Source organism: Tachysurus fulvidraco, unplaced genomic scaffold, assembly GCF_022655615.1.
Source record: "Tachysurus fulvidraco isolate hzauxx_2018 unplaced genomic scaffold, HZAU_PFXX_2.0 HiC_scaffold_27_np12, whole genome shotgun sequence".
In the NCBI taxonomy this organism is placed as follows: domain Eukaryota; kingdom Metazoa; phylum Chordata; class Actinopteri; order Siluriformes; family Bagridae; genus Tachysurus; species Tachysurus fulvidraco.
Window position 1 is genome coordinate 86,950 of NW_025927118.1, and position 18,347 is coordinate 105,296.

General features: G+C 35.1%; 1 protein-coding gene across 1 annotated transcript in view; it reads left to right on the forward strand.

Annotated features, from left to right (window-relative positions):
• The first annotated feature begins 352 nt into the window (after positions 1–352).
• LOC113656782 (E3 ubiquitin-protein ligase rnf213-alpha-like) overlaps positions 353–18,347 on the forward strand; it is a 57,270-nt gene continuing 39,275 nt past the window's right edge. Inside the window, exons 1-17 of the mRNA XM_047809756.1 lie at positions 353–407; positions 915–993; positions 1,095–1,161; positions 1,441–1,487; positions 1,576–1,660; positions 6,234–6,316; positions 7,700–7,724; positions 7,912–7,942; positions 8,193–8,312; positions 8,843–9,021; positions 9,953–10,185; positions 10,310–10,524; positions 11,764–11,919; positions 12,681–12,858; positions 15,835–15,893; positions 16,850–17,036; positions 17,449–17,553. Of these exons, the coding sequence (XP_047665712.1) occupies positions 943–993; positions 1,095–1,161; positions 1,441–1,487; positions 1,576–1,660; positions 6,234–6,316; positions 7,700–7,724; positions 7,912–7,942; positions 8,193–8,312; positions 8,843–9,021; positions 9,953–10,185; positions 10,310–10,524; positions 11,764–11,919; positions 12,681–12,858; positions 15,835–15,893; positions 16,850–17,036; positions 17,449–17,553 (1,821 nt within the window). The 5' untranslated portion in view covers positions 353–407; positions 915–942. The remainder of the gene's footprint in view (positions 408–914; positions 994–1,094; positions 1,162–1,440; positions 1,488–1,575; positions 1,661–6,233; positions 6,317–7,699; positions 7,725–7,911; positions 7,943–8,192; positions 8,313–8,842; positions 9,022–9,952; positions 10,186–10,309; positions 10,525–11,763; positions 11,920–12,680; positions 12,859–15,834; positions 15,894–16,849; positions 17,037–17,448; positions 17,554–18,347) is intronic.

Sequence of the window (18,347 nt, forward strand, 5' to 3'; positions counted from 1 at the left end):
TATCATTTTTCCTATTGATACTATAGATGCCATTTCTACAAGATAAAAAGACATTTTGTTGATTAATTAGGATTTATTCTTTACTTAAATATAATGTTTTTAAATAATTTTATTTATTTATTTATTTATTTATTTATTTATTTATTTATTTATTGATTGATTGATTGATTGATTGATTGATTGATTGATTGATTGCATATATAAAGTCTAGCCCAAATGTTTTGCAGAATTTTTTGTCTACAGTAAATGGAGCATGCTAATGAATGTAAAAATGAATGTTTGAAAGCTTCAAACATGAAAGCTTCAAACTGTTCTTTGACTCAACACCTCCTTTAACAGGGCGTGTCTGTTATAAATACAACAGTCTACTGAGTCTACACACTTTTTCCAGGATGCAGAACGAACAGGTTAGAGATTCTGGTTTAGTAATGAATCAGTTTGTTGTCTCTTTCCTCTGAGTAAATTAAATCAATGTTTAATAAAACAAACTGCTTTGAGGAGAACATATAAGGCTTGTTTTGTATTTGTCAGAGGAAGAGGAAGAACAGATTTTAGTGCTACTCACTGCGGCAAATTCTGCAACTTGTAGGGATTTTATTTTTCAACAACAAAGGTTTAAAAATCGCAGTGCAAAATACTTGAGAGGTATTTTATTGTACAGTTCCACATTATAGAATTTATGTTTTGTAACCATCTAAATACATTTAAAATAGGAGTTCAGGAGCACAGTCTCGAACCTGCAGTCTATTTTATCAAAGTTCAGGGGACTTTATCCGGACAAATATTGCCCTCTAGTGGCTGTTTTTTAATTCAATATGAGTGCAACAAAATAGGAGCCGTAGATAATGTTAGAAATCTCATCTGTTGTATATAATAGATCATCATAGAAAATAAATAAATAATGCACTTTCCAGGTAAACCTGTAACTGATGCCGAGGTAAAATGGATTCTTCTCAGGAAACAGACCCTTCAGATGAACTGGCTGCTCAAAATGTAATGAACATTATATATGGTTTCTTTTTTTTTTTCAGTTCAGAAGTATAAAATATTAATCTAAAACCATTATTTAGTCTTTTTAATGAATTTTTTTCCAGAATCCTGCTGAAGAGAAAACAGAATTTGTGGAGAATTCTGACATGTTTCCTCACAACATTTCTCAAGGTAAGAAATTTTGACAAAAAAATCTCATTTTAAAAAAATTCTAATAATTTGCTACTTAATACTTAATGCACAAAATAATCATTATCACAGCAAGGAATAATGAGCAATATTTCACTGGAACCTGAGATATGAGTACATAATGTTATAAAGTATAAAATAATAAAGCTTAATACAGATTTCATTTTTTTGGGCATAAATAAAGTAAAGCATGTAATAAAGTGTTGTGAAGTGGCAGGACTTCAGAATTATTAACGTTATCTCTTCAAACATCTTCATTAGAAAGAGCAGGACAGCTACAACCAGACACTCTGAACACGAGAACAGAGGTGAGAGGAGCTCAGAAAGTCCAATAATAATAAAATCACGTCAGATATCTAATGAAATCATTTTGGACACTTATTTCATCATTTTAAGTCGGAGACCGAGGTGAGAGCTGAGGTTACTTCAGAGAGAACAGGAGAAACTCCACATGATGGACAGAAACACACAACACTGACAGGTACACTGATGTACACTGACTGCCTCTAATGTAGTGTTCACTTTAAATCATATGTCATTGTGAAATATAAGTCACAGAAGTATGTTAGTGGGATTATAGGGGAAAAAAATTCAATAGTATATTATACAGTACTTACACACTTAGGTGAGGCTCGAACATAAGCGATGTATACTGTATGAACACTATTTCAGCTCTGTACCTCTTCCACATGCATAATGATTATACATAAATGACTATATGCAAATGCTGTAGCAGGTTATGAATTTGAGGTTTGGTAAGGTTTATGAAATAAATTATTGAATAAATAAGTGGATGAGAATGTACTGTACAGTAAAGGTGTGGGGCAGAGTTCTAATCTGCAGTTCATCTGTAAGACATTTGAGTTAAAGAACATTAAATTCCCAAACAGGTTCTATTGAACAGGTGACAAGTAATGCAACTTTACTTAAAATGTAGAAAAAAAAAAAAACCTGAAAACTCTTCAGGAGCTTGGAAATGACACTTACTTCATATCGGTTTGGTACAAAGAGGCCACCGTTCATGCATATATACAGATAAAGGAAAAGCATTTCAACAAATGTGTAGTTATGTAATGAGGAGTCATAAGTCTGGTGATCCATTTGCAGCGTTTTAATGGAAGCTCGTAACAGACATGCAGGGTCAGCAACGGTAATCACAATATCGTAGGGCAGGCAAAATCAGACACTGAAAGACAGGCAGAAGGTCAGGGCAGCAGTGGCGGAGCCAGGGATATTTCATAGGGGTGGCCAGGCAGGGGCCAGCACTTACTCTGGGGTGGCACAGAAAATATCATTATGCAAACAAACAACACTCATCTAACCTTAAAATACTTTTTTAAAAGTATAGGTGCTGTATAAGTATGTTGCACCAAAATTACAATGATGTATGATGTGTAATACTTTAATTTTAATTAAATTAATTAAAATAAAAAATATTTAAATTCACATTAAATGTATAGTCATAATTCAACCACATGTTTTTTTAAAAACTATTTGAATAAATAAAACTTATGAAATTCACTTTGAAACCAGAATGTATATCTCCTCAAATCTTTAAACAAATCAAGTAACCATCTTTTTGATTTTATAACCCACCTGATAGGATGTGTTGTAAAGTAAAAAGTACACACATCCTTTACTCAAGTAGAAGTACAGATACTAATTTTTTAAAAGACTCTAGTAAAAGTAGAAGTAGTGACTACACTCTTTTACTCAAGTTAAAGTAAAGAAGTATGGGCTCTGACATGTACTTAAGTAAAAAGTCACTGTTACTACTACCTGTTTAGTGTCATGCTGGTAACTGGATGTCATGTTATATATATATATATATATATATATATATATATATATATATATATATATATATATATATATATATATATATATAGTGTGTGTGTGTGTGTGTGTGTGTGTGTGTGTGTGTGTGTGTGTGTGTGTGTACTGTATATAAATATATAATTTTGGAGTGTGCTGATGGATATTTGTGTTCATCAGCCACAAGAGTGTTACAAAAGGCAGGCACTGACGTAGGTGAGGTAGGGTGGAGTCAGTGTTCACATTCATCCCAAAGGTGTTCAGTAGGGATGACATCAGAAAACAACCACATATAGCAGGAAAGGTCAGGTGACCCAATACTTTTGGAAATATAATGTATACCAAGTGTATCACCAAGGCCATATCCCAAACTGTAGGGAGATTCCAGCTCTGTCCTTGAAAACAACTCAAAATTATTGTGATGTTTTACAAATGACAAAATAAATGTTAATTGAATTAAGCACTTCGTGTTTTTTGGGTTGACACCAGGAGCGGTTCTAGGATTTCATCTTTAGGGGGGTTTAGCCCTCAGTGAGAATTTAAAACAAGAAGAGTTTTATATTATATATTATATGACAACTCTGGTAATAAGAATAGTGAAATTTCACTGCTTTATAACGTTATAGATAAACGCCTCCAGCTCTGACTGCGCGTGCACGCTGCGCGTACCTGTGCTTTTCTGTTTTAATAAAGCAGACAGCCGAAGACGCACTTTTGAAAGACTACAACACGCGTGTAAAAGCAAAGTAAAAAAATCGCTCTTGGGTCAAACTGATAAATAATTTTATTTCCCATCGACGACATGTCCTGCATTTTCAAGTCATTTTTATTGTTTATTTATGAAAGTAAAAATGATCCTTATAGTTTTAGGGTGGCTGAGATTACAGACAGGGGGCTGAAGCCACCCTAAAAAAGGGCTAGAACCGCCCTGTTGACACAATTCGCAAAGCATTCGCCAGGAATACTTTTTGACGCCGATTATTACAAACATCTCCCTCATATGGCCATGTGTGTTCAGGAATGTCCTCGTTGTTAGTTATTTTAACATTGGTGACTCCCTCTGAATTAACCTTAGCCAGCCTTTTGTAGGCGTGCTGCTCATTGTTAGCTCCGCTATCCTTAGTCTATGTCTGAAAGCCAGTACATAATACAGTACACCAGTCACATGGTGAAAAAGCCGCACAATGACAGGATGATAGGCTGGAAACAGCGCTCAATGAGAAGAAATAATACTAAAAGTAAAAAGTCCGTTTTGAAAATGTAAGAAGTAAAAAGTACAGAGATTTGTGTAAAAATGTAATGAGTAAAAGTAAAAAGTTGTCCGAAAAATAAATAGTGGAGTAAAGTACTGATACTGATACAGTAGCGAAGTATTTTTACTCCGTTACTTCCCACCTCTGCTGCTCACACACTCGAATTTGAACCAGGAACAGAGGCTGTGCTGTAACTTGCTCCTCATCTCCCGCTTTTTACGATAGGAGGAAAACTATGGGGTCAGAATTGTTTCGTTATTCTGAATGAATATACTATGATCCACAAATAAATATAAAGAGTTTCACAAATATTTTTTAAATCAACAAATGCACAATAAGCAAACCGTAAATATATGTTACAAATTTCACAAAAAGAAATGAAATTCACAAATAAATAAAATGTGATTTGCAAATAAAAAAATATTTATAAATATATATTTAATTGTATTTATTCGTGAATGGCTTCCTGCTCATTAAAGAACAGGACATGGCTTTGCTTCGGGTGTGTGTTAACATTCATAAGACTCACCTGTTCAAAATGTCAAAAACAATCACCTCATTAACCATGACATTTTATTTACAATCAAATTACTTCTACATCTCTGGAAAAAATTAGGATTATTTTTCTTTAATCAGCATCTCCACATATTTGTCGTCAGACACAACCTCATTCTGCTTAATGACATATTGGGATGTGGTACAGTAGTTCAGTGGTTAAGGTGTTGGGCTACTGATCGGAAGGTCATAGGTTTGAACCCCAGGTCTACCAAGCTGCCACTGCTGGGCCCCTGAGCAAGGCCCTTAACCCTCAATTACTCAGTTGTAAGTCACTCTGGATAAGGGTGTCTGCTCAATGCCATAAATGTAAATGTATTGATTATCACCTCAACCACATATATACCAAATTTATCAAGGGAAAGGATAAAAACCAAAGCTGATGTCATCATGATCCTCTTCCTATATGACTAGCTGCATAGCAAAAAATAAAACAATGCTAGACATTTTTTGCAAATAACTGGAAGAGATGTCAGTAGTTTACAGAATAAAACAAAGATGTTCATGTCCAGAGAAACTGATAATCTGATACATTTGCAGTAATCTCTTAATTTTTTCCTGAGCTGTATTCAATGTGTTGTATTAATTCTAATAATTTAATGATAACAGTCCAGTCTGGTTCAATGTTTATTTCCAACAATCTGTGTTTTATAATTCTGTGAGTCATTTCTGTGACATTTATTTAAACTAGCTTAGTGTTTAAATAATCTAGTGTTAAAATAATCTATAAGATAATTATTAACTTTTTATTTGAGGTCCTATTAGGTCTGGAATAGAGGTCTTCTCAGGTCTAAAGAAATGTACCCGACCCGAAGTGACCTGAATCACTTTTTACCCGAACCTGACGTGCATTTTTTTTTTTTAAGAAAGACCCGACCCGAGACAAACCCGAAAAAATTAGACCCGCCTCCGACCAGACCCGTTGGCAATTTTTTTTTAACTTGACTGCACAACTCTACACTAAAGTAACCGCTACAGCTTGGATTCAAAATTGATTGACAGGTCTGTTTCAACGAAAATGAGCTTACCGCCAGCCACACGTCGCCAGCCACACGTCGCCAGCCACACGTCGCCAGCCACACGTCGCCAGCCACACGTCGCCAGCCACACGTCGCCAGCCACACGTCGCCAGCCACATGTCGCAAGCGGTCTTGGCAAAAAGAGGAGAGGTTAGAAAAGGACTCGAGTCGATGCACACACGCGAGATACAGTAGTTTGGGTCTTCTCATTTAAAATTACCCGAGACCCGATGCCGCTATTATACCCGACCCGTGTCCGAGGTACACGTTAAACATTTAGACCCGAACCCGCTCTGGTTTCGGGTCGGACCTCGGGTTTTCAGATCTAAGTGGACCCGTGAAGACCTCTAGTCTGGAACACTAAGCTAGTTTAAATAAATGTCACTGAAATAAAACTTTTGAACATATTTAGGTGAATTTAAAGACAATCCACCAGATAAGGATGTTCTACAGGAGCCCTTACAGTCTTCTCTAACAGAAGAGGAGGGGTTCGAGGTGAGGAGCAATGATCTACATTTTTACTTGTAGTCTAAATTTTATATTAATCAGACCCTTCAATATTTCTCAGGTTTTTTGTGATTCTTATGTCCAAAAAAGCTTGATTTTCCTGCAGTTTTTTTTATTTGTTATGCACACATGGATAAGACACATGGGTAATTACATCCTATTACAGCTGTAATGTTCCACACACATGATACAGAGAGATCTTTAGATGGGTGAGCTGTGATGAGATGACCTGCTGGAAATGTACGGCAATTTGGAAAAATTGCAGATCTTGCAAATGTCACAGAATCTCTCTCTCTCTCTCTCTCTCTCTCTCTCTCTCTCTCTCTCTCTCTCTCTCTCTCTCTCTCTCTCTCTCTCTCTCTGTCTGTCTCTATGAACTAATTCTGTAAAGTAAGGATGCTTTCAAAAATATTCTATATTTATAAAATGAACACATGTATTTTATTATTTTTATTTTATCAATTTACAAAATGCAAAGTTAGCAAACAGAAGAAAAATCTAAATCAAATATGTTTTTGGTGTGACAATCTTTTGGCTTCAAACCAGCATCAATTCATACACTTACAGAAACAGCTGTATAGGAGCTTCACACTGGGTGAGGAACAAACAAACTCTATCAAGGAGAGGTTGTGGAGACAGTTTCATATCACAGGTCATACACCATGACAAGACAGCACAGCAAAACTACAGTACAGAGATCAGAATCTGATTCTGAAAATCTGATCAGAAGTGGTCTTCATAGAAGGTGAAGAGACTGGACTATACACAAAAACATAAGAACTAGGTGCAGAAAAATGGCAGCAGATCTCCGGACTGAGCACAAAATATGAAATATTTGGTTGTAGCAGGAGGCAGGATATTCACAGAAAGGCTGGAGACAATAATGAGTATCTGCAGGCAACAGTGAAACATGAACAATGAGTCCTGGAAGTGATGGTGTGTCTCAATCAAGCCCTGATCTCAACATCATCCAGTCTGCCTGTGATTACATACAGAGACAGAAGGATCAGAGGCAGCTTAGAGAAGATCTGTGGTCAGTTCTCCAAGATGATTGGTCCACCCTACCTTAAAACAGTGTGTGCAAGTAAACCTAGAACTGATGCTGTTGGATTTCTCTTCTGTTCATTTACTTTCCATTTTGTTAAGTGATAAATATAAACTATTAAGACTTCTATTTTTCTATATTTTTAACCTGTCTAAAACTTTTGCACACTACTGTATATTATAAGGCCTGTTATCTTAGTGTAATTAATTAAATTAATGTAATTATCATATGATCAGCTTGTACCTAACTGCACTACACTGAGACTAAAGGTTTAAAAGTGATCTAACTCAGGTCCATTTCTCACTTATAATATTTTTATTTTGTAGATTTTGCCTGAACGTCCAGATAAAGGTAAGAGAACTGTTTTATAAATGTCAGTAAAGTCAAATTGTCAGTTATTTTTCTGTTTTATTATGTGTGATGAGCTCTGAAGCACTGGACAATGTGTAACCACAGAAAGTTTATACAGCCCTTTACACACAGATTCCTTTCACTGTTAACATTTTTGAATCATTTTTGAATAATCTTTTTTCTTTAGTGCCACACTTTTGGCCAGATAATCAAGACAGGTAAGATTAATTTTATGTGAAAAATTTAGATTTTTGTCTCCAATGGTGAATTGTTTATAAAAGAGAAATCACTCACTATCTCACTCTCTCACTCTCTTGTTTCCTGCCTTTTCAGTTATAAAAGATGTATTACTTGCGAATGAATGTGAATGACACTAACATCTCATGGCTGAAATGTCCTTTTTGAACAGCATTTTCTCAACCCTCTTATCTTCCTTTACCTGCTCTCTGACTCTCTGTAACACTTTAGGAATGAAGACTGTATTTGTGTGAAGTTTTATGCTGCTCTTCGGAAGGGAGTTGGTTCTTCACATGATAAGATGCATATTGTATTCTCTGACGGAAATAAAATTGAGATGAAGCCAATAAGGTAAGTTCATAAATGACATTTTACACCATAAAAGGAACTTTTATTATTAAAGCACACACTACATTCATATGTTGTGGTATTTTACTCACTCTCCTGAAAGTACAATTTCAGTTTAAATCAACAAAAAGTAGCTGCAATATGAAGCTGCAGAAAATGTGCAATGAGTTTTTTATTATTCAAAATGGGTGTATTTGTTGTTGTTTTTTTTTAATTTAATATCAACCTCTCATGACAGTCCATAGTGTGTTTGAGTATATTAATCACCAATACCGATCACCAAAACATAAATTTCTCTATGATATAATGTGGTGACATATTTGACATCTTATTTGTTCTTATGTTATAGGAAAGTCTTCATCTTTTTCAGAACTTTACAGGAATAGATTTCATAACATTAAAATAGTGTGCCAGAAAAATATAGTGTCATGCCACAAGCCATAACTGTCCACCAAATTAAAACCTCGGAACTTCAGCATTTGTATAAACGTGAATTTAGATATAAACTGTATAAACTGTTTGTGTTTCTCCAGATCTGATGAAACTGGTCGGATGTTCAAACTTGACCTTTTTTTTGACAAGTTGTACACACAAAATATTTGTTACATATACTGTCTTACTGATAGCAAAGACAACTTTGAAACCCTTGAATATGGAAATCAGAAATACAAATACAGAACATTGGTCAGAGACATCACTGAGAAGGATAAAGGTAAGATTGTTAACTAACAACTAAATGTCTATTAGCATATCACTAAAGATTAGTCAAAAATATTGTAAAAAAATATATCCACAAAATAATTCAACTGATCCACCTTTACTGACTGTTTTCTGTCCCTGTGGAAGAAATCTGAAATTATGCACATGTAAAATACCTTCATCATCAATCACCACTGGGGAAGACTATCAGTACAAAACATACAGATGGTTGTTGACCAGCACAAGATTATTATTATCAAAAGAATAGTAATTGACAATAGTCAGAACTGGAATTTAACACCCACATGATGTATATGCATTATGTATATACAGCTCTGAAATTATTTTGATAAGTTTCTCTGGTTTTACTATTTATAGGTATTTGTTTGAGTAAAGTGAATATTTTTTGTTTTATTCTATAATTTCTAACAAAACTTCTCCCAAATTCCAAACAAACATCTTGTCATTTAGAGCATTTATTTGCAGAACATGAAAACTAGTAAAAATAACAGATGCAGATTTTCAGACGTTGCGTTCTAGCACCGAGATGGTGGAATGAACTTCCCCTTGGGGTCCAGACAGCTGAGTCACTGGCTATCTTCAAACAACTGTTGAAGACCTACTTATTAATGAGACACTTTAACTAGCACTTTCTCCCCTGTTTGTTGTATGAGTGTTAAAAAAAACCTTGAACAGTGATTTAGGCTGATGGTATGTTAAGTCTGTAACCTAGTGAACCAGAGTTAATGTATTCAATGATAGAGACTTAATAGCACTTTTGTACGTCGCTCTGGATAAAGGCGTCTGCCAAATACTGTAAATGTAAATGTGAATGTAGATGTACTGATTTACATGAAAAAAATGTACTTTATAAATACAGATGTTCTTCATGGTCAGAATGCACCGTATGTACTGATATATTTCATATTTCTTTTATTTTTCAGTCTTTCACCAGTTTGATGATGTATGCATGCAAACAGGAAAATGGTCTTGGAAGAAGAAAACCACAGTGCTTAACAAAATACGATCCAAATTCATTCGTGCAATGTTAACACAGCTGATGAACTGCACAAATGAGGATTTATCAGAGATGCAAACTACGGCTTTATTTTTTCTTATTTGTGTTCAAATAAGACGTGTTGTTGACTCTGAATTGCCCCTAATAATAAAATCTTGGGTAAGTACAAGTGTAATCAGTCTGTATTGTTTGCCAGTTTTAAAGAGCTTTAATGAGATATACTGTATCAGGAAAAATGTAAAAAAAATTATTTGATTATTTGGAATTCTTTTCATTTTTTTAGGATGATGTAAAGAAAAAACTGGACAAAGCATTTCTGCACACAATTAAGGAGTCAAAAATGAACTCTATAGTTCAATATGTTCTCGCTGCAGCACTTCTTGCTGAGTTTTTTCATATTCAACCTCAGAAAGTTACAATGGAAAAACTGTCTGGAATTGTCAAACAAAATGGCGAGCTGCACGGCCCGCTGACGAGTCTCAATGACACAGTGAGATTGTGAGTTCATTTTTTCATTAATTGCTGACTTCAAAAGTTTTGATATGTTATTGTTTTATTTATATTACAGTAGTATCCTACAGAAGAGATGGTTCTTAAGACACATTTTGTATGAAACATTATTATTTAATGTCAGTTAAATAATACAGTTTTTAATGACTAAATTTGTACATAAAATGTGTATTATAATGGAGGCTATATATGAGTGACTCACAAAGAGAACCTCAACATCTTGAGCTAGAGGTAGCCGAGCTGAAGATGTTGAGGTTCTCTTTGGGAGTGATAAGATTGGACAGGATTAGGAACGAGTACATCAGACAGCTCATGTTGGACATTTGGGGACAAAGTTAGGGAGGCCAGATTAAGATGGTTTGGACATGTTCAGAAGAGGGAGAGTGAGTATATTGGTAGGACATGGAGCTGCCAGCCAGGAGGCAAAGAGGCAGGCCAAAGAGGAGGTATATGGATGTAATTAATGAGGATATGAAGCTAGTGGGTGCAAGTGTTGAGGATGAGAGATGATTCGCTGTGGCAACCCCTGAAGGGAAAAGTTGAAAGAAGAAGAAGGAGGATATATGAGTTACTGGAGACTAAGAAGTGTGACAAAGACAAAATGGTGCTAGGTGTTAATAACTGGCTTTTTCTGAGACTTTTGCATTGGTGGGACCTTCTGAGCAGTGCAACTTAGTTTAATGTAGAATCTTTACTGAATTTATATGTAGTCTTCAAACAGCATGAGAAAACCAAGACATGGGAAATAAATGTGCAAGCCATTCTGGATGAGAAAAAACAGAATTTATAGTGGCATCTGTAGCTATATTTAGTGCATGTGAGGAGATTTATTGTTATGGCAGCAGGACAATGAATTAGATTAAAAGAATATAGGTGATATAGATGATATATGTGTAGACATAGGTTGTCTATGATGTGGGTGTGTGTTTTGATTGACTTAGCTCTGTAGTTACTTGAATGAAGGATACACTTTCTCCACTAAAAGCAAAAAAACAATTTTCACTGTAAAAATGAAATGAATAAGTATATCTAACTAACATTCCACATTTCAGTGATAATAATAGTAAAATATAGGGAAAGGGAATAAAATAGGCTATATGATTTGGATGAATAGTGACATGCAGTTCTGTGATAAACTGAAATAAGTAGTTTAGTGAATTTGAATCACTCATACACATTTTTATATAAATGATCATTTGTTATTTATTTATTTTGTTTCTTTTACAGGGAAATTTCCAAAGCTGTACGTTATGTGTACAATCTGGCTTGCAAAATGTCACCAAAAGCAGCACTTTGGTTTATGGCACTGTTTTATGCAGTATCTCCAGACTGTGTTCATAAATTAGCATATAAACAATATATGCAAAAGTTGTCTGCACACAGGTACTGCTAATAACTTTTAGTTCAAATAATAACAATGGGCAAAAAACATTTAAGTTCTACTGTAGATTGATGACATTAATAATTTAATGATGACACAAATATATTTAACCCATGTTTTCCTATTTAAAATCATTGTCCACTTAATCTGAAGTATATTTAAGCTTGCTTATTTATTTATTTATTTATTTATTTGTTTGTTTGTTTGTTTGTTTGTTTGTTTGTTTGTTTATTCATTCATTCATTCGTTTATTTATTTATTTATTTTTATTTAGGTTAGCTTGTTATTGAATGAATTTGAATAGGATCAGCTAGACAAATTTTATACCTTCTGGTAATACCAGTCAATATTTTGTTTCCCTCAAAAGTCTTAAAAAAATATCCAAAGAAAAAAGTCATCTGCATATTTAAAAAAAAAAATGATTCTTGTACAAAGATCTGCACAGTCCAGCAGCAGGATCCTTGGCTCTCACTGCCACAGCCTGGATTTTATTTCCAGGCAGGGAACCAACCCAGCCACTAAGAGGTTAAATCTCAATGCCATTCAGCATAAACATCTGCTGTGACGTCCCTTAACAGGGAGCAGCTGAAGGACAACAGAAAGAAATATTACAACTGTTTTTTGCACATTTGGAGTAGTAAAGCTGCAAAATTGATTTCTTATTGAAATAAGTAAATAATAAACTCAGTTTATTTGTTGTCTCATGTAATGAAACTGGTGCTTTTGTAATTTTTTAAAATATTTAATTAAATCTCTTATTAAGGGACTTCTCAGAAATGATCGAGACACACATTGGGATGATCAAGAGAAAAAAAGAATTCAGAGATGCTGTATTAGACATGTCTAATGTGGGAGATGGACGCTACCTCATGAAAATCACCGTTACTCCAGAAGAATTCTTGTCACTGCTGATAAAATGGGAGAAGAGCTACAGTTTACATGTAAGTGTTAATCGAGGAAAGGTTTTATGCAGCTCTATTTCAGCCTTGTCCAGTTTTAAACCCACAAGCATGAACTTGCATCTTAACAGAGGTGGCAAAAGTACACACATCCTTTACTCAAGTAGAAGTACAGATACTCATTTTTTAAAAGACTCTAGTAAAAGTAGAAGTAGTGACTACACTCTTTTACTCAAGTTAAAGTAAAGAAGTATGCGCTCTGACATGTACTTAAGTAAAAAGTCGCCGTTACTACTACCTGTTTAGTGTCATGCTGGTAACTGGATGTCATGGTTTTTTTTATATATACATATATATATATATATATACATTTTGGAGTGTGCTGGTGGATATTTGTGTTCATCAGCCACAAGAGTGTTACAAAAGGCAGGCACTGATGTGGGTGAGGTAGGGTGGAGTCAGTGTTCACATTCATCCCAAAGGTGTTCAGTAGGGATGAGATCAGAAAACAACCACATATAGCAGGAAAGGTCAGGTGACCCAATACTTTTGGAAATATAAATATATACCAAGTGTATCACCAAGGCCATATCCCAAACTGTAGGGAGATTCCAGCTCTGTCCTTGAAAACAACTCTATATTATTGTGATGTTTTACAAATGACAAAATTAATGTTAATTAAATTAAGCACTTCGTGTTTTTTGGGTTGACACAATTCGCAACGCATTCGCCAGGAATCCTTTTTTTATTTCAAACATCTCCCTCATATATGGCCATGGGTGTTCAGGAATGTCCTCGTTGTTAGTTATTTTAACATCGGTGACTCCCTCTGAATTAACATTAGCCATTCCTTTTGTAGGCGTGCTGCTCATTGTTAGCTCCGCTATCCTTAGTCTATGTCTGATAGCCAGTAAATAATACAGTACACCAGTCACATGGTGAAAAAGCCGCACAATGACAGGATGATAGGCTGGAAACAGCGCTCATGAAAATGTAAGAAGTAAAAAGTACAGATATTTGTGTAAAAATGTAATGAGTAAAAGTAAAAAGTTGTCCGAAAAATAAATAGTGGAGTAAAGTACTGATACCAGAAAAATTTACTTAAGTACAGTAACGAAGTATTTTTACTCCGTTACTTCCCACCTCTGCATCTTAAAAATATCTGTGCAGCATATTTAGTCTAGGACATTTATACTTTTTCTTTTTGTAAACAAGCGTAGATTCCAAACAAATAAACACACTATCTATTTGACTTACTGATGAAGAGATGGAAGTACAGCATGTGGAATACTACATTGTGGCAGAGAATCGAAAAACTGTAGTGGATATAGTATGTCCTTCTAGTTATTTTTGAATCTGCACGACCTTTACAGTGCTCAGTGTACATGAGTACACCCCCTTTAAAAAGTAATATTTTAAACAATATCTCAATGAACACAAAACAATTGTCCAAAATGTTGACAAGACTAAGTTTAATATAACATCTGTTTAACTTATAACATGAAAGTAAAGTTAATAATTTAATTTAAAATACACATTTTTCAGTTTAACTCAAATTAGGGTGATGCAAAAATGAGTACACCCCATAACAAGTAGACTAAATCTAGTACTTTGTATGGCCTCCGTGATTGTTAATGACAGCACCAAGTCTTTTAGGCATGGAATGGACAAGCTGGCAACATTTTGCAACCTCCATCGTTTTCCATTCTTCAAGAATGACCTCTTTTAGAGATTGGATGCTGGATGGAGAGTGATGCTCAACTTTTCTCCAGAATTCCCCATAGGTGTTCAATTGGGTTCAGATCAAGAGACATACTTGGCCACTGAATCACTTTTACCCTGTTCTTCTTCAGAAATCTAACAGTAGATGTGTGTTAAGGATCATTGTCAAGTTGGAAAAGTGCATGACGACCAAGGGCACGGAGTGATGGTAGCATCTTCTCTTTCAGTATAGAGCAGTACATCTGTGAATTCATGATGCCATAAAATGAAATGCAGCTCGCCGACACCAGCAGCACTCATGCAGCCCCACATACTGTAAGGATACTGCCACCACCATGTTTCAATGTAGGCACCATGCATTTTTCTTTGTTTTCTTCACCTTTGCGACGCCATACAGTTTTGAAGCCATCAGTTCCAAAAACATTTATCTTCGTCTCATCACTCCAGAGTATAGTCCCAGTAGTCCATCTTTGTCAGCATGGGCCTTGGCAAACTCTAGGCAAGCTATTTTGTGCCTGGCTTTTAGGAGAGGGTTCTTTCATGGATGGCACCCATGCATGGCATTCCTGTGCAGTGTACGCCATATATGTCACAGGAAATAGTCTTCCCAGTTTGGCTTTCTACTTCTTTAGATAACTGCAGTGAACTTGCATGCTGATTTTCTTCAACCCTTCTCATCAGAAGATGCTCCTCTAGAGGTGTTAACTTCCGTGGACGACCTGGACATCTCTGTGAGATGGTTGCAGTTCCATCTTTTTAAAGTTTTGTACCACTTTTGCTACAGTATTCTGACTGATAAGTAAGCTTCACCTATCTGGTGTAAAGAAATTATTTTCTATCTCAGGTCTTGTGACATTTCTCTTCCATGTGGTGCCATTGCTGACAGCATGAAATGGGATGTAGCCTAACACCCTTTTATAGTCAACTGTCTGCTGGACACCTGTGTAATGAATAATTAGACTCACCTGTCGTTGAATTGTTGTTAAATTAGACATTTGTAGTCTAAAATTTTGCTTGGCTCCAGACACTTTCAGTGGCGTGTACTCATTTTTGCATCACCCTAATTTGAGTTAAACTGAAAAATGTGTATTTTAAATTAAGTTATTGACTTTACTTTCATGTTATAAGTTAAACAGATGTTATATTAAACATAGTCTTGTCAACATTTTGGACAACTGTTTTGTGTTTATTGAGATATTGTTTAAAATATTACTTTTCAAAAGGGGTGTACTCATTTATGCTGAGCACTGTACACCTTGAGAAAGGTTTGGATATGCTTTCTATTTGTCTTGTCAGGAACTGCATGAGGATGTGAAAACAGCAGCCTTGCACATTAAGGACTGGATAAAAGAAAGGTACATTGAAAAAGACAGATTAATGACTAAATCACATACGACACAGTGCTCTCCATAATGTTTGGGACAAAAGCACTACCAAAATTTGTACCCAAACCCTTGACAAGTAGTTAAAGTGCTCAGCTTTGTTTCAGCAGTGCAGCAGTAGTAGTTCACTTTGTGTAGCTTTGAGAGATTTTCTGTCTTTTTTGAGATTTTGCTATTTGTCAACATGGGAACCAGAGTTGTATCAGTGAAAGTTGAGAAAACCATTATATGGTAAGGCTGAGAAAGAATGATCAAAATAAAAATATCTCCATACACCAGTCTGACAGAGCAGAAATACTCTAGAGGCAGGTGTGGAGCAGAATGCATTGTCAAGCAGAATGGCCAGGAAAGTCTTCTAAAATACTTACGAGCCTGCAGCGGACATAGATGAACTTGTATCAAAGCGATGGACAAGAGAAACGGGACTGGCCAAGATCCAAAGCATGGCACCTGATCTGTAAACCCTGGGCCTATATGATACTGAAGATACAGTGAATTCTGAGGTGTCTACAAACATAAGACTTCATCCTACACCTTCTCAGTGATAAAGCATTCATTTTTTAAAACTAAAGAGAGGAAAGTACAAGACTTGCCAAGTCAATCACTGGTCTGAGTCCCAATGAGCACGTCTTTATTAAACTGTAGAAAAACCTTAAGGGATTCTAACCCCTGAAACAAGCAGGAGCTGAAGATGGCTGCAGTAGTCTGACAGAGCATCAACAGAGAAGATACTCAGCACCTGCTGATGTCTATGAGTATTGTTTGAGGTGAAATTTTAATGCAAGCATGCAAAGATTATTCCAAACATTATGCAGGACACTCCATACAAGGGCATGCAACTAATAAAACAATGAATGTTTCTAATAAAATAACTAAATGTAAAGTTCTTTAATGTGTACATAAACATAACATAACATGTTTCCAATGAGCAGCCAAGAAAGATCAACTTCAGAAGTACTGAAGAGGGATGTACGCTCCTGCCTGGAGAAAACAGTGACTTTCCTTGCAAACTCTTTAGTTGACAGAAACTGGAAAGATCACTGGAACAATGTCCTGTCAGTACTGCAGCTTCTGAATGCATTCACTGACTATCTGGACCAACTTTCAGATGATATGGTAAATTATTCTTTTGACGCTGTGTGATTAACTATACTGTAGAATTGTGTTAAACAGAGATAACACAAAAAGAGGAGTTACATTTGTAATAAGATATTGATGAAATCGATATATAAAGCATGATAACTCATTTTAATTCATGTTCATATATAGGACATTTGTTAGTAAAGACACATCAGACTAGAGGACCATGGACATACGTATATTATGCTGAAGCTAAGCTAAAGTTCAACTTATTAAAATTTTATTTGCATCTAGCAAACTTTTATTCACAAGCTTAAAATGTAACAATTGTGTTTATAAAAATGCATTGGATTAACACCTACACTGTCAGAGAGCAGACAGGAAGTGTTGAAGCTGTAAAAGCTGAATGATGGGTGCATTATATTTACTGTATTTGAATATTTTGCAGGATTTGAACTCAGAAAAACACAGAGCTACTTTTTTAGATCTAACAAAGATGATGTGTGACTGTATCAGACAACACCAATGTGGAATCAAGACCTTGGAATTTAAGGTATGTGTATTTCACTACCGATTTTTCCAGTTTTTATTGAAATTTTATGTCCAGTCAATGATCCTGAAATGGTACAAAGGTAAGCGGAAAACTGACAAAAGTGTACGTAAAAATTTAGGTTTCTAAAAACTGAAAAATAAACTACATTTACAAACTATATTACAAAATTGTAACAAAATCTTGCAACTGTTCTGCAGAAATGGAACTAAATTAAATCTTGACAGTTAATGCTAACTGTTCCTACAGGTGTCCTAATAAACCCTCTGTCTGTATAAAAGCAGTGCTGGAACAGATTGTGTTACTGCAACCTCTTAAACAATATCTGCTCACTATGTTAAAGTATGATCACCTGTTATATCTGGAAAAGGTGGCTACTTTGAGTCAAAAAATATAGATTAATTTAGATGTCATGATGTGTTTTTATATTTATTTCTTCTATGCTTTAATTACAGAGTACATTACAAGTTTAAACTTAAAAGTGGAGGTGTTCAGTAGTGTTTTTTTGACCAGCTACAGCAGCTTCGGGTGACATTTCACCCACAGCCAGAGTACTAATGTATTTGGAAAGCTTTGTAAACAACCAGTTCATTCAGTTCACAATGTTCTGCAATGAAATAGTGTTGGTGATAAAACTGAACAAATGTTTATTGTTCACTCTTAAATGTACATTGAAAATTGACAGCTGATAAAACCTGTGCTCCAGGTCCCATATTCATATAACATTTAAGGCTAAATGTAGCTCTTAAAGGTATAGTTCACCCAAAAAAGAAAATTGTGTCATTTTTAAAAATATC